The sequence below is a fragment of the Pituophis catenifer genome, unplaced genomic scaffold (genome assembly GCF_029215685.1).
Source record: "Pituophis catenifer annectens isolate HBS135680 unplaced genomic scaffold, rPitCat1.0.hap2 SCAF_2, whole genome shotgun sequence".
Taxonomy (NCBI): domain Eukaryota; kingdom Metazoa; phylum Chordata; class Lepidosauria; order Squamata; family Colubridae; genus Pituophis; species Pituophis catenifer.
The window spans coordinates 66,763,691-66,788,918 of NW_027256882.1; the positions used below are offsets into that span (position 1 = coordinate 66,763,691).

The 25,228-nt window shown below is 38.2% G+C and overlaps 1 protein-coding gene across 1 annotated transcript in view; it reads right to left on the reverse strand.

The window, feature by feature from the left end:
- Positions 1 to 5,493: 5,493 nt before the first annotated feature.
- Positions 5,494 to 25,228, reverse strand: part of CUNH3orf20 (chromosome unknown C3orf20 homolog) — a 65,494-nt gene continuing 45,759 nt past the window's right edge. The window contains exon 14 of the mRNA XM_070934359.1: positions 5,494 to 5,611. Coding sequence (XP_070790460.1) covers positions 5,494 to 5,611 — 118 coding nt within the window. The remainder of the gene's footprint in view (positions 5,612 to 25,228) is intronic.

The following is a 25,228-nucleotide window of genomic DNA, read 5'->3' on the forward strand; positions in this document are numbered from 1 at the left end:
GCCACCCTGACTGCCCACAACATCTATTTTGAAAAAACTCAAATGGATGAATTCTCTCCTGATGTCTTTATGTGTGATTTAAATAAAGTATGGGAAGCAAGAAGGATGGATATAGTAGAGAAATGCTTGTACAGTAAAAGAGAAGGTATTAACTAACATACATACTCATTCTTCTTGACTGCCTTGAAACTAAATCCAAGAATTAAATATTTAATTTAATTGGGTGAAAAAAAATGTATTTTGTATATGTATATTTTTATAGTATGCTATTTGTATAGTTTTATCTTTTTAATATTGTAGATCACTTGGAGTTACCCTATGGTAAGATAGGCAACCAATAAATTTAATAAATAAATAAACAAACAAACAAACAAATAAATAAATAAATAAATAAATAAGAACACACCACTGTACCAATGGGAATGCTACTGAAATGTTCTCCTTTGAAAGAAAGTTGAACTCTTCTTTTTCATCATGCTGAATGAAAACTGCTAGGAAAAAAAATGGGAGATTTTTGCTGCCCCCATAATTTTGAAAGAAAGTCAAAGAGGAAGAATAGCCTTCAATAATTGGATGAGGGAAAGTGACTGCTGAGAAAATATGTATGGAGTGCATTTAATATGAACTATTTGGAATTTGTCATGTCCATAACTATTTCAAATTTAACACACAGAGTGAAGGACATAATTAAAAAGACATACTTAGAGGTATGAAACCTCTACAATTAATTCATATACCAGGCACAGTGTTTGAGTTTGGGTTTAAATGAATAAGTTTTTTTAGCAGGATTGTCACATGCAGCTGTGTTTCATTTGATTTTATATTTGTTTTGATTGTCTGATTCTAGCAGGAGCAAACTGCATATAGTGGCTCATTCCAAAACCTAAAATAATGGTAGTTCAGTATGGTATGTGAATCCATCCCACTGAACTTCTTCCATAATGTTGATTTGAGAATGGTTAAGAATGCAAAATCGTCAATGTCTGATGACAAATATGGAGGAGGAGGAGGAGGAGGAGGAGGAGGAGGAGGAGGAGGAAGAAGAAGAAGAAGAAGAAGAAGAAGAAGAAGAAGAAGAAGAAGAAGAAGAAGAAGAGGAGGAGGAGGAGGAGGAGGAGGAGGAGGAGGAGGAGGAGGAGGAGGAGGAGGAGGAGGAGGAGGAGGAGGAGGAGGAGAAGAAGAAGAAGAAGAAGAAGAAGAAGAAGAAGAACAACGACAACAACAACAACAACAACAACAACAACAACAACAACAACAACAACAACAGCAACAGCAACACAAGGTAGCCAAAATGATTTTTAATGCACTGAGAAGAAAAATACTAGTTGGCGGGGGAAAATCAAGATCTTCAGAAGGAAAATACTTGGAAAAAGAATTTTAAAGAAGACATAGTTGTTTATCCAACAGCTAAAACAAACAAATAAACTAACTCCACTTTTTGTTTCCAAGTTCCACTTGTATCAATTCAGCAAACATCTTTTAGATGCTTTTTCTGTTGTCAGAAATGAGGACTAAAATTAGTTATACACCATAGACTTTTTAATGAATTAATTCATGCTGTCTTTGCAGAAAACATATGGCCAGGCCAAGATCCAGATGGATTTGGACTGCTGAGGTAGTAAGTTACAATCTCTCTGCCAGAATGAGGTCCCAATTACAAAGAATAAGTTACCAGGTAGAACAGGTTGCAGAAGTCCCTGTTTGGGAAAAGGGATGTGGCATGTCACTGCCATGGTTAATATATTCTGTCCCCCCTTCCCTAATAGCAGCATATGGGGAAAAAAAAAGTAATGCCATTTCTTCCACATTCATCCCTTGGGTTCATGAAGCATTTTCTGTTCACTGTAAGCCTTTTTAAATAGGAGCTATTTATCTTTGACAGCCGAATTTTTTGTTACTGTATATACTCATGCATAAACTCTGAATTTTAGGTTCCAAAATATACCCACCCACACCCAAGTGGGTAATTTTATCCACAAATAGATTTACCAGCGAGTATATATAGTTGAGTTTTCCCTCAGTTTTTTAAAAGTACCCGTATACCCCACATATACTTGTGGATAAGTCTATCTGTGGATAAATCCAAATTTTTCACCTGCAGGTAAGCCAACTGTAAAAATTAAAACATACAAAATTTTGAGGGTTAGCTTGTCTGCAAGTATTGCATTTTTATGCTATTTTGATTTTAAAAATGAAGGTTTGTTCATCTGCAGATAGTCTTATCTGTAAATATATACAGTCCTCCACTAAGGACTGGGGCAGGCAGGCAGGTAGGCAACAACTGATGAAAGCTCCAGAATGCACCAAGCAGCAGCCTTCTGGTTTGTGGCTCAGTTGAGGCTAAAACTTCAAGCATGTTCTACCATGGACAGCTCCCCACTCAACCTGAGCATATACCGGTATGTGGGTAAATTTGCTATTTTATGAACAGGAGAAACTTGACCCAATCTCAGTTTATGTGGTGGCAACTTCCTCCCAGTTGGTTAATGATGGAAAACTAGTCCAGAGGACACAGACTTATTTATAAACATTTTAAGTTCAGACATTATCCTAAACAATATGTAGTTCAGTTCTGACTTTGTATATTTTTCTCGATCTATCAATTGTGGTTTGTATACTATGTTTATGGCTTAATATGTGAACTCGTCTCAGCAATTTTTTAATAATCTCTGTGTAATATTTTTGAAAATTGAGTGATGATAGCCTAACTGATGTCTCAGAAATAATTGGATGACCAAAACTCATGACTGATATGAAATTTGGTGTATTTTATTTTGTATGCATAGCATTATTCTTCTATTTTTCACTCACAACAACCCTTTACGTTTAATCATGGTGGAAGATAATGACTGGTTCAAAATCTTACAAAACTTTATGGCTGAGTGAGGATTTGCATTTGGGTCTTCCTTGATCAGCCCCCTAACCCACACACTACAATGGCCTTCTAATAATAGTCTGCTTTAGCAAGGTCATTCTAGTATTGCCATCAAGCATGTCTTAGTCTGTAGGATTTGATGACGGGCTTCTAAGAGAAAGCAAAATAAAGCAACCATACATATTCTCCTATGATATAATTCAGCCACATAGTCTTCTTGCTAATTTTATTTCTTTACAGAATTCACATGTCAAATTCATGCAGTGTTTTCTAGATAATGAGAATGTGCGTATCTGGGGGAAGTCAGAAAACAAGTCTAGTAAAATGTCACTTTAACTCTGGCAATTTTCAGACCCATATTAATTTATTACAGCCTCTAGGGGACATTTGGTTTCAAAGCTATTACATCCAACACTTGCTTGCTTTATTGAAAAGTGATGAACTGAAAAACAAAATAGAAAAAACCGACAACCTCCCATATACATGCACATGAATCCTAGTGTTTGGATGGGGGGGGGATCAAAACCATACTAATTTACCATGAACATAACAGAAAATGTGAATGTAATTAAATGAAAATATTAATAGAAATTATTTTTCGGTCTGCCATTTTTGCAAGTAATGTCATTGTGCAAATAATCATCTTTATTGTAGAATGTAATGAAGATGAAATGTTTCTTTCCAAAAACTAAGTTCTGTTGTTAATTTGTTTATTCAATTTCTATAGCCATCCAACTCAACCAAGTAACTCTGGACAGTTTTGGAAGTATAGCGAATCAATTGTAACATAATCTATACCTTTCCCTTTAATTTTAAATTGGAGATTTTTAATCAGAAAAACTCTTTGGCACATTCAGGTCAAGAAGATACTAAAACTGTCCTAACCCTTTCTGGATAACGTGATATACCAGCTTCTTATTAAATAAGTTATTTGCTAGATCTGACTTCAGTTGATCTCTTAAAAATTCAGTCTATTGTTAATATGAGGTTATGATCTCTTCTACTTCAATGAACATCTTCCCTAGTAACAAATTAGTTTGACTAAATGTAGCTTGATAGCTGACATTACCTATTGGATAACTTCATGTATATCCATTGTTTCTGATGGTTAAGATACCAGCACTGATCAAAGGATTTGGATAAACACATTCATACCCTTTGAAATTCTACAGACATTGCTACATAAAGAGTAAATTCAATCTATGATATATTGCATGGTATTATTTGTTCCATGTATGGTATTATTAACAAGAAATAGGGTATGGAGGAGAAATTGAACATACACAGTGGCCAATATCAGATTACATATTTATTTATCACATATGTACTTTACCATAGATTTCTTACATTATATATTTGTTTAAGGTGAAAGGTGAGTCATAATCTCACTTTATTATCAGATAGAAGTGCAAGGTCTCCATTGGGTGTCACAGCTGAGTCCAGGTGTCCTGTCAAATCTAGCCTTCATATCTGAGACAGGGATGCAGCATTGTGGCCTTCCAAATATTGTTCAACTTTCATCAGCCTTAGTCAGTTCTACTTATGGTTAGGATGAGGACAGCTGCTGCAACATGATGTACAGAAGGCTATAGGTGTCCACAATTTAACAGGGGATTTTAAGATTCCAAGTGAAAATTGTATTTTAGTATTGTATATACTCATGTATAGAATAGAATTCAGTCAGAATTCCATTTTCTTTTTCTTTTCTCTTCAGTTCTGTTCAAAGCATCTATATGGATGTGATTGTTCTTTATTAGATGTTTCCCCATGTTAATCTGATCTCTTGAAAAACTTCAGTGTGTCACAATTTTGAAAACACATTGCTTTTGAAAAGATTAAGGCTTCTTGCTGGAAGATCAATGTATAAGGAAGGATGGTAATTTTTTCCAAGTGCTGGACATCATTGTATGGTTTTGAAGGAGGTTGTGGGTGTCAAAAACTAAAACGAAACAAAACAAATCCATGTCTTAATTTCATCCTTACTATTTCATATCATCTGTCAAATGCTTAAATAACCCCTCAAGCAAAACAACCCCTTAATATATCAAAATATTGGCATTCTTTCTATATTGCTGTTAGAAATCCCATAAGATCTCATATGAGGTCCATGAGGGTATACCATACCATGAGGGTAGTGATGATGATAATTTAACTAATTCCATTTTCAATGACCTCTAATGGCCCTTCATTTCATTTGTTTGTTTGCTGTATCCCGTCTTAGCTGTCCATGCCTCTCTGCCCTATCAACTCACCAAACTTGCTATGCTTCCTGCACATCAGTCTGACCACAACTTTTGTTTTCTTTCCAAAGGTGTTTTATTTCTGCAGAACAAGGTAAGGAGATTCTTGCTAGGATCTGCAATATTTGCTGGGAATTGATCTCCAGATGTTTTAGAAAGATAAGATGTTTTATGGAAAGAAAGAAGCTCCTTTATGGGAAGGTTGATGATAATAAGGCAGATACTTTTGGGATGTGGTTTGCTATATAATGTATGCAATCCACTTGGCTATATCTGTATTGAACATCTGTAACTGCATTAAATTCAGACCAGCATGAATGTATGTTCTAAATAAACAAACAAATAAATAACAGTAACACCTTCCAATCTATTTCCAAACTATTTCTTTGTTTTCTTCTTTCCACGGCTAGCACGTTTTATCTTCTCTTCTACTTCTATCTTCTCTTCAACAACAGGCTCTTGCTCTTCATATTCCTTAACATTGGTAGTATAAATACTGGATATGGAGAAAAATCAAAGAGAAGTTTGCACTGTAGATTGGTTAGCTAAGTCATAGATAATCACAACTTTAATAAGTGTTCCATTTTCATGTTTCTTATATGGACACTAGCATCCATTTAAAGACCATACTCTGTACGGAGCTTAGCAGAACTTTTTATTAGATACCAGAGTTTCTTCTCCTAATCATTCCAGGAGTCAATCCACTGATGTGCAAAGATTTTACAACATCAGGGGAAAAAAAAACCCCACATTAAAATGTATGTATTAAAGAGGAAGGGACGGGAGAAAGGAAGGAAGTGAAAGAAACTCTGAAATTCCCTAAATCTATGGATATTTTAAAATGACAACTACCCATGTTTCCCTAAAAATAAGACCCTGTCTTATATTTTTTTGAACCCTGAAATAAGTGCTTAGCCTTATTGCCATGCACTCAAAAGCCTGATTGGGCTTATTACCAGGAGATGTCTTCTTTTGGGGGAAACAGGGTAAGAAATAAATACAAGCTACAATTTCAGAATATTTTTTTAAAACCAGAAAAAAATAAATAGAAACTCTGTTTTAAAAACAGAAAGAAAATTATAAAAAAATAGATAAGCAATGATTGATTAAATTTTTTTGAAATGGAACCTGGATGGATTAAATTTCAATTAACAAGTGATAATAATGCCCTTTAAAGCTTATGAAAAGCCAAAGTTGCCCTATTTGATAGCCTCTTTCAATAAATGCCTGTCCTTTTTTTTTGTTCTCAGGCTGCCACCTTGTAGCAAAAACCTGAAGACAAGTCTCAGCAGCAAAATGCATTATGAAAGCAGGTAGATACAAATTTAATTTGCATAATTTACCATGAATGCATAACCTGAGTTTTGCTAGAAAGTGCAAGCGACACTATATTCAAAGGGCATTCAGCAGCTTTAAGTGGCAAGTTCTATACATTTAGCTTGGGAAAAAAAATCCATTGATTTAATAGAATTGATTTCTGAGAATCTAATTATGGATACAGTATATTCCAGATTATTACACTTCCTAAAGCAATTCTTAGGTCAGGAATGATCAAATGTTCAGGTACCACTGAAGCTGAAATACTTAAGCACCTAAATAATTTTGAAGATTACTGCACTGTTTATTTCTGTGATAATTTCTGAGGGAAGCAAATGGACTCGTTCTGACTTCCCTAGCTTCTTGTGGCCACAATCCTGTAAACTTTTCAAGTAGAGTTTCATATGTAACATAAATATTTGGTGTTTCAAATTGGAATGTTTTGGTTCAGGATCCTGTCATTGCTATTAACATTATTCACCATTCGCCTGTTCAGTCTAGTTTTAGTTTTATGGATATTTTTATTGTTTATTTATTAAATTTGTATGCCATCCATCTTACTGTTTAAAGTGACCAGGTGGCTTACAGTATAAGAAGTGGCAGAAAAGGCTCTTCTCTTGATGGGGTCTGAGTGGACCCCTTCTGTCAGAATGAGTGGGAAGGACCGCTCCCCTTGGGGAAAGGCGGTTTTTCAGATATCCTGGACTCATGCCATAGAACAGGGGTGCAGAATAATGGCCCCTTTACGACTTGTGGACTTCAACTCCCAGAATTCCTGAGCCAGCATGACTCCACAAGCCATAAAGAGGCCATTGTTCCCCACCTCTACCATAGAGGTTACAGCTGCTGTAGCCTAGAAGTGGAGCTCTTGCCTCACAATCAGGAGGTTGTGAGTTCAATCCTAGGTAGAGGCAGACATAGGTCTCCTGCTTGGGCAGTGGGTTGGACTAAATGACCTGTAAAGTCCCTTCCAACTCTGTTAATCTGTTAGAGGGTTTTAAAAATGATGATCAACACCTTGAATTGAACCTTTTTATGATTCTTAATGACTGTATAAAGAATTGGGCAGCATATATATTTAAAAACATATACATGCACATTAAAATAAAATAAAAATAAATAAATAAAATAAAACCTTTTATTTCCTTTGAAAGCAAATCCAGCCTACTGGTTTCAAAGAAGATGGGCCAATTTTGGGGGGAGAAATTCTCAAACAGGGTGTGAATTTGAATGACTGTTCCTACTTAGCATCTGCTCTACAATGCATGCTATATTGACTCTGTACAAGAGATTTTCTCTGGAAAGGCAGTATTTGATTCAGCTTGCTACAATTTGGTCACTGGTTATGGATTCAAAGAAACACACCTCTGGGAATGTGTTGCATCTTATCTTCTTTTTAGCCACTTGAATGATTGCTCTTCGATTCCTCTAGTTAATACATTGAAAAGATTCATCCTTTATCCTCTCCCCTAAACAACCTCAACAACAATATGCCAATTATGGCAGTCCTATTTACTGAAACGCCATTTATGCATTCAGTATTAAATACATAGATTGGATTTTTCATCTGTATTGTGATCTTCAGATTCTCTGCACCTAATTGTCAGCTTCATTCTGAATTGAATTGACTTGTCAGAAAAGTCAGGAAGGACAAAGAAGCAAAAGATAGATAAGAAAAAAAAATTATGGAAAGATGCTTTAAAAAAAACCCTAAGAAAATTTGACCCTTGATTTACTATTTCAACAAAGATAAAACATTTAGGACTATCTTGGCCTAAATTCTTTTCCTCCAAAAAGCATGGAAATATCTCTAAATCAATATGATAAAACCATGGTTTGAAGGCAGAAAGTCATTTGCAAGCCAAGTAAAGTGGATTTTTTAGAAAAAGGAATGCCGTGATATCTTTTCAGTTGTCATTAATTAAAAGGTAGTAAATACCAACAAAGAAAAAAGGGGTATAAAAATACTTCACCCTTTATCCATCCACCTCTACACTGTAGAATTAAAGGACCTTTTAGGTCCTTTTAGACAAGGGGTGTCAAACCTGCATCATCACAACGGTGTCATGTGACATATTGTGACTCCCCCCCTTTGCCAAATGGTTAATGGGCGTGGTCAGCGCTTGACGCATCTGGCCCATGGGCTGCGAGTTTGACAGCCCTGTTTTAGACTATAGATTGTAATTTAGGTCCTTTTCTCTTCTCTTCTATGTAGCATAGTAAGAGGCAACCTGGTGCATCTAGATATTTTGGGCTATAGCTTCAAAATCCTTTTCCTGCACTTGCTGCAAGAGCCAATAAGAGTCAAGGCCTAAAATCATTTGGAGGTTGTCTGATTGCCTGCCCTGTCTATTGTGATGCTTGTTCTACTTTTTTTTTTCTTTTTAAGCCAGATGAAAAACAGATGAAATGTGTGTGTTTTTATATTGATATTGTTTCCTGATTGCTTATTTGTACCCTATGACTAACACGAAGTGTTGTACCTTATGATTCTTGATGAATGTATCTTTTCTTTTATGTACACTGAGAGCATATGCACTAAGACAAATTCCTTGTGTGTCCAATCACACTTGGCCAATAAAAAATTCTATTCTATTCTATTCTATTCTATTCTATTCTATTCTATTCTATTCTATTCTATTCTATTCTATTCTATTCTATTCTATTCTATTCTAGTCTAGTCTAGTCTAGTCTAGTCTAGTCTAGTCTAGTCTAGTCTAGTCTTAGCAGACTAAAGTCCTGTTAAGTAGCACCAGCTGCCTGCAATCACTGCAAGTTCAAATCTCACCAGGCTCAAGGTTGACTCAGCCTTCCATCCTTTCGAGGTAGGTAAAATGAGGACCTGGATTGTGGGGGCAATAAGCTGACTTTGTATAAAAAAGAACACCGCTTGGGGGGGGGGGCTGAAAGCCCTACTAAGCAGATATATACAAATGTATGAAGACCATTGCTTAAAGCATTGTAAGCCGCCCTGAGTCTTCAGAGAAGAGCGGCATATAAATCGAACCAATAAACAATAAATAAAAATATTCTGTCCTGTCTTGTCTTGTCCTGTCCTGTCCTGTCCTATCCTATCCTATCCTATCCTATCCTATCCTATGCTATCCTATCCTATCCTATTTTTTTCTAGTGCCAGATGGTCTCAAGGAGGAGCTGGAGCAAAAAAAAAAAAATGCTTCTGGAAACCACTGCAGTTTGTCAAAGTATTGTAAATTGAGCTAGAAGGACAGTAGGCTTCTTGGCATCAGGAAACCTATATTGATTAAAAAATCTCTTAATCTCTTAGTTATACATGTTTGTCACTATGTTTATATTATATATTTATCTATCAATATTATGTATTGATAAATTTATATGCCACTTCAATCCAGGCTAGTCTCAGCAGTATACAAAACCCGCAGCCACAGCCAATGCCATAATGTTAATTTCCCATGCTATTTAATCACACTGACCTTTCTATACTTTGGTAAGAGGGTTTCTTCGGAGGTTCCGCAATAGGACTGGGGAAAAAGAACAAATCTCTTTTGAGGAACGTGCAGAGTCGTTTTGTTCCACCCATTATACATATCTGCAGTGAACTGCTCAAATGCTTATTATGTATCTCCCCTTAAAACAAAGTTGCAAATAGCACAAACTAAGAATACATAAACAAATCAGCTTGGATTGCAGTGTGGCATAGTGGTTAAGGCGGCGGCAGCACCTTCTGGTTCTTATCATTGGAAAAGGATTGGGACTTGCATTGCAGCACCCGATGCTCTGGCATCCCTGGGGATACTATAGGTTCAAGTGTTTTATTTAGGACTAGGGAGATCTAGATTCAAGTCCACTGCCAACTCTGGGTCTGATAGCCTAAGCAGCCTCAAAGAAAGGGAAAGGGGTAGAAAAGGGAAAATGTGCTCAACACCCCCGCCCCCATTGTCATGGATACCATAAGTACATATACATCAAGAGGAACAGAATGAAAGTTTGAACATTAATGAACTGGGAAGGGGGTTTGTAGAAAATGAATTAATTGCCCTCTTTTGTTATCACACTCTTTCTCTCACACATAGCCCACCAACATTTTATCAGTTGTAGTATTATTTCTATGAAACTTAGAGTCATGTTGTAGCAATGAGAATGCTGGACTGGAATCCCAAAACCAAGGACTTTATTTATTTATTTGTTCAACTTGTATGCCGCCTTTCTCCGAAGACTCAAGGCGGCTTACAATGCATTTAAAAACCATATATAAAAACATTAAAAATTAAAACATTAAAAACAATTAAAACCCATTCACACCATTCATGGCCGGATCTCGCCAGATCGCAACAGTGAGATCAACGGCCCCAGGCCTGCCGGAAAAGCCAGGTCTTCACCGTTTTTTGGAAGGCCAATAGGGTGGGGATGGTCCAGATCTCAGGAGGTAACTGGTTCCAGAGAGCTTGGGCAGCCACAGAGAAGGCCCTTCCCCATGGGCCCGCCAGCCAGCACTGTTTAGCTGATGGGACCCGGAGGAGACCAACTCTGTGGGATCTTATTGGTCACTGGGAGCTATGTGGTAGAAGGCGGTCTCAAAGATAACCTGGCCCTGAGCCATGTAGGGCTTTAAAGGTAATAACCAACACCTTGAATTTGTGACTGGAGACCAATAGGGAGCCAGTGCAGCTCGCTTACTTGACCACAGAGCACAGTGAGTGACAGATGAGTCATTTTTCTCAACCCATCCTATCTCATAGAGTATGAACACAAATTAAGCTCCTTAGAAGAAAATTAGCATGTGGGGCATTAATATTGTATTTTATTTTATTCCTTTCCTATCTCCATTTTAACCACACAACAATGCTGCAAATTAGATTAGGTTGAATCACATGAATGCTCACTCAACTCCATAGATGAAGACTCAGAGACTCTTCCCATCCTGCTTACAATCTTTTTGGACTGTTGCCTTCTGGCAGAAAATACAGAACAATTAAAATTCGGACCACACATTTTCTGAATAGTTTTTATCCCAAAACTATAATTGCACTCAACAATGAATTAAAGGGCCACCATCGGTGAGCTATTGGACAGCATTACTTGGTCTGTTGTGTGGATGTTTGGGTGGTTTAGGGGTGGGGAATTGTGGTGGGTGGGAGTGTGTTTGGGGATTGTTATGTGTGTTGGACCTGGTTTTTGGGTGTTCAGTGAATTTCGTTGTATGGGTATACTGTGTATACACGTACAATGACAATAAAATTATTATTATTATAAAGATTTGAACTCAAACCCAACAACTGAATCACTATCTTGCTCTGCATTCTCCCATGATAATTTCAGGATTAAGTAACAGGTAGCCATTATTCAAATTATTGCAAAATCACAGTCCATGAGAAAGAAGATCTACTCCAAAAGCAACATACTGTATATACAATGAATTATAACTCAGTACTCGTGCTCGAAAAATATCCCTATCCCTACTGTAATTACATGTCACATTGTTTCCACTTAGATCACAGGCTAAATGTTCTTACAATATATTTTTTAAAAAGCCTGTATTGCTTTTAAGTGCCAAGAGATGCAGAAACCAAGTCTACAAAGAGTTAAATAATTTTAGCAGATAACTTTTCTGAAAGTCCTACCTCGCCTGCTAAAGATTTCAGAGAAGTAAAACAACTTTATCATGTGAAACTCATGGCTTGATCACTTAATTATTTTTTAATTTGAAAATTTAATCACCACGAATAGGAAATAGATTGTCTAGAGTAAACACTATTCTAATTAGCTAGTGTTGAATGAATGACAATAGGTTGTTGCTTGGTTCCCTTCTACCCCAGCCACATAAACACAGAACTTGGATTGCTAAGAGTCAAACGCTTATAACTTCCCATATATAAGATTTCAAGTTTTCTTTAGTTTGGGAATTCTAAAAATCTTACAAACTGCTGACATTTTTATGTGAAATTCCGATGGCTTCACATAAAAGTGGATGCAGTTTTTTATCATGTACGAATATGTGTATGGTACAGTATCTGCACATATTCATCATAACATGGATTTATATGCTGATGCTTGAAAAGGCTACCAATCCCCAATTTAGAGTCAGAGAATGCAAGAGTTAAAATGAACCTTGATGATCATTTAGTCGATCATTTAATTTGGCCCTTTGGCCCAAACCAGAAAAGCTTTTTGGGGGGTTTTACAAAGTTTAGTTGTATATAGTTATAAAATGGGATGGTTGTATCCAACAAAAGATATATTTCCTGCAGATGTGAAGGTTGCAGAGCAGGTCAGATTTTTGTTCAGCATGTGCAACAATAACTGCAGAAAGGCATTGAAATTCTCGTTTCCAAGCAGATGTGGATTCTCTGTTCCAAGCAGCATAAATAAGTTTTTTTTTCTGTTAGAGTGGTCTATCTATATCAGCAAACTAGGTGAGCTGCATAGGGCAATGAGTTAAGTTGAGCACCAATTTTTTTGGGGGGAAAAATCCAAATAAAAAAAGTTACAACTTTTGTGGTGATGTGGATATTAATTGCATGGTTTGTCTAGGGCAGGTGTGTCAAACTCGATTTCATTGAGGGCCGCATCAGGAGTGTGTTTGACCACAGGGGGCCGGGTTGGGCATGGCCAGGGTGAGTGTGGCCAGCTTGACATCATTCCTGCAGTGGCCAAGTGCTAAGGCAGGACTTCCTTCAGACCCTCCTTCACTTTCATTTTTTTTTTATATATATATAATTTTTATTAATATATTCTATACACTAATACACAAATAAAATATACAATCCTGCCACCATGGTATAATATGATTACATTGTCCATAAGTATAAAATCATTCCTTTATACATACATATTTGCCACCATATATATATACATCATCATATATCTATTCTATCCCACCTTTTCTGGACCCAATCGTACCATACTTTCCAACTGTTATAAAATTCTGAGTCTTTTTCACCATTGATCAATCTAGTTAATCTATCTGATTCCGCACACTCATTAATTTTATATATTATTTTCAAATCTATCGGTAAGTATTGATTTTTCCACTCCTGCGCATACGCTAATCTTGCTGCAGTGATAATGTGAATCAACAAGAACCATATATCTGATTTAACATTCAAAGGTTTTGCCCCCAACAGGAAAATCTCAGGTCTTAATTCCAAATTAATCTGTGTAATTTCCAAAATCCATTGCCGTATTTTTTTCCAATATTTAACCGCCTGCGGGCAGGTCCACCATTGGTGAAAATAAGTTCCATTGCTGTAACCGCACTTCCAACAGCAGGCAGATGTCATTATAATCTCCTTCCTTCCTTCCTTCCTTCCTTCCTTCCTTCCTTCCTTCCTTCCTTCCTTCCTTCCTTCCTTCCTTCCTTCCTTCCCCCTCCCTCCCTTCTCTTCTTTTTCCTTCTCTCTTCCTTCTCTCTTCTTCCTTCCCCTCTTTCCTTATTTTTCCTTATTTTTCTTTGTCTTTCATTTTTCCCTTTTTCCTTTCCTGTCCCTTCTTGCATGCCCAAATGCCAAAGGGGAAACATTTCTCCTTTTGTTTTGTTTTTAGCTTGTTCTGCTAGTCCTCTGCCAGCAAAAACAGAGCCTGCTCACCACCACCCCCGAGCTCCATTTTTGCTGGCAGAGAGCTGCAGGAGGGTGTCGTCGTGGCTGAAAATGAAGCCCGAGGGCTGTGCAGGCCGGATCTACGGGCCTTGAGTTTGACACCCCTGCTCTAAGGGCATCTAGCCTAGGGCAGCTACTGTTTCTTTGAATTCACTCAACTAGCTCTGATCAAGGAAAAGTTAAAATAGAAACTATTATCTACCATCGTAAGAAGCCGTTGGACATTCAGGTAAAAACACACGTACATAGCAGAACCTTTGTTTATCCTTGTATTTGCTATTTCCCAATTAAAATGGAGACAGAGCACAGTCAAGACTCCTTTTTTTCCCTTCAGATTTGTGCCTCTGTGGCTGCAGTGAATGAATGAAAGTAGAGGGATTGCATCTTGATCTAAAGAGACACCATCAATTTCTTTTTCTTATCCCTGCACAAAATCTAAGGAAGATTTAGTTTACAGTTGTGCCAGATATGGACCAGAACAAATCCCAGGGGGTCAGCAAAGTAATTCACTCCTATGACCCATCTTTCTCTAAAGCTCAGGGGCCTTGCTATAGAAAGGAAAATGTCTTTTGCAAAGACCAGCTTATTGGATGCTTTGTTAAGTGAAGTTATGGCTATAGCAGCAAATACATCCTGGCAATAAAAGCATGGTATTTTGCTCTTTATTCATGTGGTTTTGAGACAGAGGTTGACACAAACATTCAGTTTTGAATTTTACCAGCATGAACTTGGCTCTCACTGAGGAGGTCATTAACAGTAAAAAGAATAAAAGACCCCAGATTTGTCTGTGTATTTGTACTATAGTGAGATGAATTTGTAAGAGAAAAAGTATGTTTTTTCAAACGTTTCTTAGGTTCCTTCACTTTAAGGTGGATTTGTATTTGTGTGTGTGTGTGTGTGTGTGTACCTACATCACACACACACTATCATCATCATCAATATCACCAGACATTCCTTAACAAATACATCTATTATTATGAACAAGCCAAAAGGTACCACATGGTATTCAGTCTAATCAGGAATACAGAAGCAAGCTACATCTGTTCAAATATACAAAATCAAACATGCAAGAGAAAGGAATGGCTTTGTTTGTAGGACAAAGAGCAAATGCCATGATATCTATGGCTATTGTGCATTAAAAATACTGAAAACTAAAATGCCAAGAACCCTTGCTTATTTATAAAAATGACATCTAAAAATGAAACATCAAGTCAAGGTCAACTGAAACCTAAGAGTTGTAGTCTTTAAAATATAATCTATTAAAAATTGAAAGAACCCACCATTCCATACAGACCCTATGATTAAAAATATTGCTTCTTTCCTTCTTGACTACACTAATCTTCTTCCCTGGTTTTCACTTGTTTTTTTTTGGGGGGGGGGAGTTATTTTACTCTATAGAAAATTATTCACTCACTACTAAAATATGTAGCCAGCCTATTTCCTCACTTTCTTTACATTCATTAAAACTGAATTTAAAGTTCTCCATTTGCTTTTGATTTTGTTGTTGTTGTTGTTAGTTGTGAAGTCATGTCTGACCCATCGCGACCCCATGGACAACTTTCCTCCAGGCCTTCCTGTCCTCTACCATTCTCTGGAGTTCATTTAAGCTCACGCCTACTGCTTCAGTGACTCCATCCAGCCACCTCATTCTCTGTCATCCCCTTCTTCTTTTGCCCTCAATTGTTCCCAGCATTAGGCTCTTCTCCAGTGAGCCCTTCCTTCTCATTAGGTGGCCAAAGTATTTGAGTTTCATCTTCAGGATCTGGCCTTCTAAAGAGCAGTCAGGGTTGATCTCCTCTAGGACTGACCAGTTTGATTGCCTTGCAGTCCAAGGGACTCTCAGGAGACTTCTCCAGCACCATAGTTCAAAGGCCTCAATTCTTTGGCGCTCAGCCTTTCTTATAGTCCAACTTTCACAGCCATACATTGCAACTGGGAACACCATAGCCTTGGCTATATGCACTCTTGTTGGCAAGGTGATGTCTTTGCTTTTTAGAATGCTTTCTAGATTTGCCATAGCTTTCCTCCCCAGGATCAAAGTCTTTTAATTTCTTGGCTGTAGTCCTCATCTGCTGTGATCTTGGAGCCCAGGAAAATAAAATCTGTCACTACCTCCATTTCTTCCCCATCTATTTGCCAGGAGCTTTTGAGTTTAGGCCACTTTTTTGCTAATTAGCCTCCAAGTTCAAGGTTGAATCCATATTTTCATCCCATTTGAAATAAAATCACTACTAGTGTTTGACTAGAAATGCTATCCCAGCCAGAAGATATCAATTGCAAGAGATGGAACCATCCTGTCCAGTAGTGGGTTTCAAATTTTTTTACTACCGGTTCTGTGGTGGCTTGGTGGGCGTGGCAGGGGAAGGATATTGTAAAATCTCCATTCCCTCCCCAATCCAGGGGAAGGTTACTGCAAAATCCCTCCCGATCAGCTGGGACTTGGGAGGCAGAGAATAGATGGGGGTGGGGCCAGTCAGAATTTTTACTACCGGTTCTCCGAACTACTCAAAATTTCCGCTACCGGTTCTCCAGAACTGGTCAGAACCTGCTGAAACCCACTTCTGATCCTGTCTCCCAGCAAGTTCCCAGAGAGATTTTTTATCCCTGTTTCTCCTTGTCACTTTTCAAAGGGAGACTATACTGTGCTGCACAGATCTGTTCCAACCAAGAAAGAGAGCGAGGTTCTGCCAGCCATGTGAACTAGTTCTGTTACCCCTGGATAGATGACATGAAGGATGGAGTTTCCTGCCACTTCACCCTTTTTCTATGCCCATGACCTGTCAGATGGAATTTTTGGAACCTGGGTTTAATGCTTTTTCAGAATAATGCTAGACCCACGGTCAGAAAACAGCCCAAATGACACATCACAGGTGCACAGAAGTTCCATAACCATATTAGTCAGGCAACAGATGGCTATACCTACTGTTCCAAGTGCCCAAATACTCACCTAACCTTCCCCCAATTCATTTTGTTTTCCTGCTGGCAGGCATGTTAGATGGGAGGGGAAATATAGCTGGTGGAACATAGCAATTGCAGTCCTGCTCTGTAGTGAATCAGTAATTACAGCACGACTTGCTAGCCTCATTATTATGGCAAGGTGGACTTGGCAACCAGGGCAGCAACTCATATATTGGATCAGGGACTGAAAGATAGCATTTTAACATCATTATATGGCTGTGCCTCTTATATAGCCAATGTTTGGCATAATATTTGCATAATAACAGAAACATTTCCATCTAGAAAACCCATTTTTGTGAAGGCTGGATGCGAAAGAATAATGAGTAAGTACACTAGTAACCTAAAAACCTAACTCTGTTAATCCTTGGTGCTGGATTTACTGAATATTACATTGGGAACTTTCTTGTATTGTTCATAATATCTTAAAGAGTATTGTTACTGTTCTTTGTATTAGAAAGGTATATTCTTCACAGAAAAGTATTAAGGGAAAGGTGCATCCAAAAATACAATACAACTTGCCAAAATGGAACAACTAGAACAAGAAAGACAGATCTAAGGCTCATGAACCATCAGTTTTCCCTAAATACTTTCTTTTACTGTATGGTTCATGGTCTTGACACTTTTTTCTCGCCTCAAGATAAGTAACACAGCTTTGCAAGAAAACTAATTTCAAAGGGATAAAGTGAACAGGAAAACTTCATTATAGTAGACTAGGATTATGGCTTTGTCTAATGAAGTGATCAGCAGAGCCTATTATGAAGACCATCTGAACACCGTTCTCTTGTTAAGGCCCAATGCCATCTTGCCATTTCCTCTTATTTTAGCTTCATTCTTTTTCATTCTTAGTCATTTGGGAGTGGAAAGGTAAATTAAATCATCAACACTTACCTAACTGCAGGTTGCAGTTGTAAAGTATTTACTGGAAGTGCTAAATATGCGTCATATTTATCCAAAGTGCATCACATTTAGTTTATTGTGTCACATCAACAAAACAGGCTCAAGTACAGGTAGTCCTCAGCTTACAACTATTTGCTTAGTGACTATTCAAAGTTGCAACAGTGAATAAAAGTGACTTATGACTATTTTTCACGCTTATGATTGTTGTAGCAACCCCCTGGTCACATGATCAAAATTCAGATGCTTGGCAACTGACTCATATTTATGATTGTTGCAGTGTCCCGGGGTCATTGATCATCTTTTGCGACTTTCTGATCAGCAAAGTCAATGGGGAAGCCAGGTTCACTTAACAACTGGGTTACTAGTTTAACAATTGCAGTGATTCACTTAGCACCTAGCAAGAAAGGTTGTGAAATGCAACAAAACTCACTTAATTGTCTCAACATAAATGTTGGGCTCAATCGTGGTCATCAGTCAAAATCTACCTGTATGCAACTGGAGGAATGGAATTTGAAAAATGAAGATTCTTTCTCTTATGTGTAGATAAAAATGTATGCCCCACTCTTCTGCTCAAATTCCTTTTCCTGGAACTGCCTTTTAAATAATAGCCACAGACAGAGGTGGGATTCAGCTGGTTCAAACCAGTTCGGATGAACCGGTAGCTACGACGATCAGCTGAGAGTGAACTGGTTTGCTCTGACAATCAGCTGCGCCCTCCCACCTGCCCCTGCACTATACCGACCTATATTTCCTTTGTTTGAAGCCCAGCTGATAGGCGCGGCAGAGTGGATTACCGCGCCTTGGCTGTTTTACTTACTGGGGCTGCAGTAGAAGGTACATTTTAGAGCTGTTTTCAAATGCACTGCGCATGCGCGGAGTGCGTGCTCAGCAAACCGGTTGTTACACCAGTTGAATCCCACCACTGGCCACAGGACTTTGGTTACACATAGATTCTCATAAGGTGGCAATTGTACCTAAGGATTCTCCTCCTTTACTGAACAGCACTTCCCTTTTCAAACTCTTGGAGCAAATCAGGCAGGAATCCCCATCATGTATAAATATGGTTTCTCAGGCAACTCCCCCTTTCTGCCTCTCCTCCCAGACAGTACAACAGTTGGCTAGAAATTAAATGCCATGAGCAGATATACATTATGAGGGTCAACAAATGCACACCTTGTAATTCAAGAAACTGGTTTTTAATAAACTCAGTAACCATAACTGTAAGAAAAAAGCCTAATAGGAATTATGCGGGAGTTCTTTAAAAAGAAGGTGCTAAAAGCAGAATCATAAGCAATTTCCCAAATGTAAAACTGTAGGAGAAGCTGTTAAATAAAATAAATAAAAATAAATAACTTTATTGTCATTGTACGTGTATACACAGTATACCCATACAACGAAATTCACTTAACACCCAAAGACCAGGTCCAACACACAACAATCCCCAAACACACTCCCACCCACCACAATTCTCCACCCCATAACCCTGTTATGGTTGTACAAACATTTTAGTGGCAATGGAGGTGTTGGAAAGAAGAACAAATTGGTAAGGAAGAGTACAGGCCAGCAGGCATGTTGGCAAGAATGCAGAAAGCCCAATGAATTTAGACTACGAATACCGAAAATAACAAAAACAATCTTCTTCTGAAACATTCAAAATAAAGGAGGAGGGAAGCAGACCAGCTGTGCTGCAATTTCAGTTATATAGTAGCTGAGCTAGCAATAAATTAGCTCAGCTGCCAGCTACGGCTAAGATCAAGCAAACCCAAAGCTGATTTTGAACTGATGCAAAATCTCTGGGAAATCCGGTCAGCCTTCCCTGAAAAGAGGATATGCATTCCATTGGGCAATTTGTGAAGTGCTGGTTGAAGGAGTGGAGCACAAACTTAAGCATGACAGAAAAAACAGGCTGAAAATATCTGCTGACCTTGAATTAGTTCAATTCTGTAAAACCAGGTGGATTTTATCCTACAATATTAAAGAAAGTTGCTGATCTGGGCATGGTGTATTTTAGTAAGTTGAGGATGGAGATTGGTTTTTTGAGCTTGTGGGTTAGTTTCAGAATGTTTTGTTATCAGGTTAGATAACATCTTCTGCAGAACTTAGGGGATATCAGTATGGGGGTTTTTCTGCTTATAAGGGCTTTGTGTGGTCAGTAGTAGTGGTGGGTTGCTCCCGGTTCACCCCAGTTTGGACAAACCAGTAGTAGCGGTGGCAGGAGGCTCCGCCCACACACCCGGATATCATCAAAAATGCTCTGCACATGTGCAGAAGTGCCATGCGCTTGCACGCTACCGATAGCGAACCGGTAGCGCCAGGATTTGAAACCCACTATTGGTCAGTAGGTCTTGTGATAGTGAGATCATGACAAATCAGGTCAGGGTCAGGTGTGGATTGTGACAAGTGAGGGTCTTGTGATGGGGAGGTCATGTCAGGTAAGAGTCATCAGGAGGTGATGTGCCGGATGGGGCGGAGTTGTGTGGGTTAGTTGAGGGATGGTGCTATCTCTGGTTGGCTGTGTGATTGATTTGAATTCTGAGGGGTTCGTAGGCTGGTGGTAGGTCGATGTGTCTGTTGATGGAATTGCTTGTGGAATGCCCGGCTTGGATAAACTCATGAGTATGGCAAATGGTAGTTGGCTGATGATTCTTGTATTGCTCCAATTGAATTGGTGCTGTTCTGTATCAGTGTGGATAGAGAGTAGGGATTTGGGACTATGGCATTTGACTGCCAGCTGGTGTTCATTAATCTTGGTTTTCAATTGATTTGATGTTTGTCCCACGTAGAACCGGTCGCCATTGTTACAGATGATTTTGTAAATTATATTGTTTTTTCAGCCTTCTGTACCTTGTCTTTCATTCTGGGTAATTCCTGGAGGAGTGTGGCTGTGAGTTTGTGAGCTTATTGCTATTCCTAGAGGTTGGAGAATTCTGGCTGTCATTTCTGACACCTCTTTTGGGTATGGTAGGGTTTGAGTAAGTGTCAACTCCTGGCAACTGTCTGGATAAGTCCCTGCAGTTTCAGAAGTGGTTTGCAATCCATGAGTACCTTGAAAGTAACGCATTGATTGTCCCAAAGGTGCTTTTTCAAGAGGCAACTGGACATTCTTGTTTGTCTTTGTAGTCATTTTATTTCAAAAAATGCCTTCGGCATTTAGTCATGCTGGCCACATTACCAAAGAGACATCTTTGGACACTGCTGGCTCTTTGTCTTAGAAACGGAGACGAGCACTGCCCCTAGAGCCAGAAACGATTAGCACACATGTGCGGGGGAACCTTTACCTTTACCTATCCCTTCAAAACAGTTGAGTCAGAGTACTAGCAACTAAATATTGCTTTGATGGCTTTTAGGCTTCAATCTCCATCCACCCCATATTACTATTACTATTTTAAAACAAGTGCGCTGCCTTTTAAAATCAATTATTCCCTATAGCAAAATGCCACCAAACATTAATTCACATCATTAGAAAACAGATGTCTGTCATCTCAGTTCTCTACATGATCTGACATGGTGCAAGGAAACAACTTCAAAATAAGAAAATCCTACAGCCCTGGGTGCTTGCAACATAGCTGGTGCAAAAAGATGATACACAGTGCCTTTGTAGTATTGCTTTTATGTCAAATGCAATGATATTCATACTGTAATTACAGCAGTTTAAATGCTGTCCCATTTTTATGAGACACTAGGCTTATGCAGGGGAAGTCTCCAAAAGGAATTTGTATCGAAGTTTATTTTAACAACCTCCAAACTGTCCACAACAAAGACCCGAATATCTTGGGTCTGGCTATGATTTACAAACAATATTGCTGTTTCTTCCATTATTTGCTTTTATTAACAAAATTCTAGCAAGTGTCACCACACTCAGTTATTCATAGCAATGGATAGAGATGTTGACCAACTGCAGAGCATGAATGTAATTTAGGGATGTGCAATGTCAGCTCCCCAATTATTTATTCTGGATGATTATGCAGACCGAAGAGAAAGTTGGGAGATTACTTACAATAAATTCACAGCCAATAATCCATCACAAACAAAAGATATACTGCATATGCCCAGATCCTTAGGGTTTTGGGGATTTAAATTTCTATTACCAAGGTGATTTTGTTTCTCTTTAATTCAGCTGTTCCAGAATAATTAAGATCACAAACATACATCTTTCTACATAGACAGAAAAAAACCTAAATTCCAGCACACCAAAAAGGTATATTCACTCTATGACAATTTGAGGTTGACATTTTCTTGAAGGCCACAATTAATTTTAAAAAGATTTCTAGTAGATTTGCTAGCATCCACCTACATAAAATCAGAGCAAAAAGTCATAGACCATATATATATTCCGAATACTGCTAGCAGTTCTGAATACTGCTAAATAAACAATCCATTCCTAAAGAAAATGCTTTGCCATATTAATACTACCCTGAAATCCTCCAGTTCGTTCTCTCTCTCTCTCTTCCTTCTTCCCTCCCTCCCTCCCTCCCTCCCTCCCTCCCTCCCTCCCTCTCTCTCTCTTGTAAATATAAATCTAATGATTATAGAATTATAAATTAGAGTATGTAACTGGATTCTCTTTTAAAGTTTCATATTAGCTGCAAATTAGAAACAACTAGCTTCATTGCTGTTTCGGTTAATTCATTTGGCTACAATAATTACAGTGCTCTTGCAATTGGGAAACCTATATTATCCTAGAGCTATGGATCTGAAATATGTCTTTAAAAATTAAGATGGTCCAGATTAATGCCTCCAGCAAGGAAGGAGTATATAAATATCCATATCTGATATTCTAATAGTATGTATGGATCTTGACATCGCCATAAGGAGGTTTACACAGAACATAGCATTGGGATGGAAACCTCTAATAAGAGAAAATATACCGAAACACCCCACAGTTAAGTAAGAAGTGGGAAAAAAATCAGGGGATAAAACATATCAGCTAATTTGAGGGAAATTGAAAACCTGGAAAGAGAGGAAAGAAATGAAATAACTTAAAGGATGACATGACTAATCTGAACATGTTTATCATTTAGTCACCACCTTTGATTTTTCCTATTTTATTTCCAATGAAATGCTTGTGGGTACATCTCTTCCTAACTCCTGTGATCTGCCTTGTTTTAGCAAGAAGGATATTAATTATGCACCAGAAACATTTAATAATCTAAGCAAACAAAAGGATTCTTAAAGCTGCCCTCCCTGTAATAGAGTCAACTACCTTCAACTTTTTCTGAAAGGTGATGTGAGAGATTTGTCTGGCTGACCTTTGAATGCACATACTTTACTTTCTGCTGCTTTCTAGAATTCCTTTGCTATGTCAATGCACCCTATCTATCAGGCCTGAATCCTGCCCTGAATCTCAGGCAGCTCACATTGGAAAGCAGCAAATGTAGCTCCTCCATTTACATGTGCTTCACAGTCACTGGTCAAACTGAGACCATTACTCTCAACTTAAGTTGGGCCATGTTAATGCAGAGGGATTCACAAGATGCTAATTGATTACTCTGATTTTTTCCTACTCCTCTTGGGTTTTGTTTTGTTAAAAAAAACCTTAACACACTTCTCTTTGATGGATCATATAATTGAAGTTATTTCCGATTCTCAGCTCAATGAAAGCATTAGCTTCCAAAAACATTAACTTAAATCCTGTAAGTCATTCACTGTTGCTCTGCCATTGCCAGTTTTTCTTTATTAGTATCTCTACAAAGAAGGAAGCATAAATGATCGTAGTCATCTATATTTTTGCAAATTTTCCAAAGCAGTTGACAACTCTTTATTCATTCTTTGCCCTACCCAGATATAGATACTTATGGTACTGTCTAATTTAGGTCAAGTGCTTAACTCCAGGATCCCTTCCATACACAAAGGCTGTTCCAGTTTAAGTTCAAAATCATTCCCTCTTCCTACATCCCTGTAAACTGAATTGTTTTACAGAAGAAACTCAGCAAAGATAGTTTGCAGCATTTCTTCCTGAGCGGAGGCTTGGCAAATTGCAGCTAAATCATGGTTGGAAGTGTCTATGCCAGTGGTGGGTTGCCACCAGTTTGAACCGATTCACAAGAACCGGTAGTAAAATTGGCAGGAGACTCCACCCACCGTCCCAGACATCATCAGAAAGTTTCTGCGCATGCGTGTGTGGTCCCATTGCGAACCAGTAGTAAAGGCAAGTAGAACCCATCCCTGATGTGTGCTATATTAAACTGAGGCCCCTGCCATACTTCAACTGGCACTTATTAAATTAGCATTACAAACCAAAATGTCAAAACATTTGATAATGGTCATCAGATGCAGTGCCTAGAAGGAAATTTACAAACTCTACTTCATGCTAAATAGCCCAGACCATTCTAACATCTCTGTGAGCAGTGCAGTGCCCTAGAGGTGGAGCTCTCACCTCATAATCAGGAGGCTGTGAGTTTGATCCTAAGTAAAGGCAGTTATTTCTCTCTCTGGGCACACTGAGAATATATCTGGCTGAATATAACTCCGCATTGGTGACAGGAAGGGCATCCAGCCAGTAAACACTCAGCTCCACTCAGTTGCCCAGACTTCACCTCACAAGGGATTATGGGGTGGTTAAAAGAGGATGATGATTCTAGCATCTATGCCGTATATTTGACTACTTAAATTACTTTTAGAAACAAGATCACACTGGTAGCATCTTTTTTTAAATGTAAACCAGACATAAAAAGCTCTGAGAACTTATGACCTTGGAAAATGCCAGCAAGAAAAGCCATCAATTCCCTGCTCTTTTTTTTTTTTTTTTTTGCGCTGAGACTATTGCACAGAGAGAATGAATAGTTGCAAACAAGGGTACAGAAATGCTTCCTGGTTTCCTAGTTATTTTGATGTTCTCCATCAGTAAATGTTAACAAAATCACAAGCAAATTCCGGTGACACATAAAATGCTTCCTCTTTTCTCCAGTTCACACTGAGGAATCTTGTTATCAGTAGAGAATTTACTGATTCCTGGAATTTTTGACTCAGTCAGTAATAACAATCATAAAAGAGTTAGTAATAACAAAATTCTATTAAAAAATAAAAACAGAACAGAACAGACTCACAGCATCATGCCCACAAACTGTAACTTCTTTTCCCGAGTTCTGTGTGTCCTGCCTACAAATACCTACTTTCTAGAATATTAGATCAACACTATATTCAGAATGAATGGAACAAAATGGCTCCTCTCTTAATTATGAAGTTCTCACTCTTCAAATTCCTATGTGAAGTCAGTTTCAGACAGCACTTCTTGTTATCTGATTAATACCGTACTAAGGTTTGTTTATGGCATAGAGAGAATCCCATGAAGATCAATAAACACGACAACAAAAAATTTGCTTGGAGCAGGTAAGAGACAAGTTTGCGGGGTTTTTCCCCCTTTG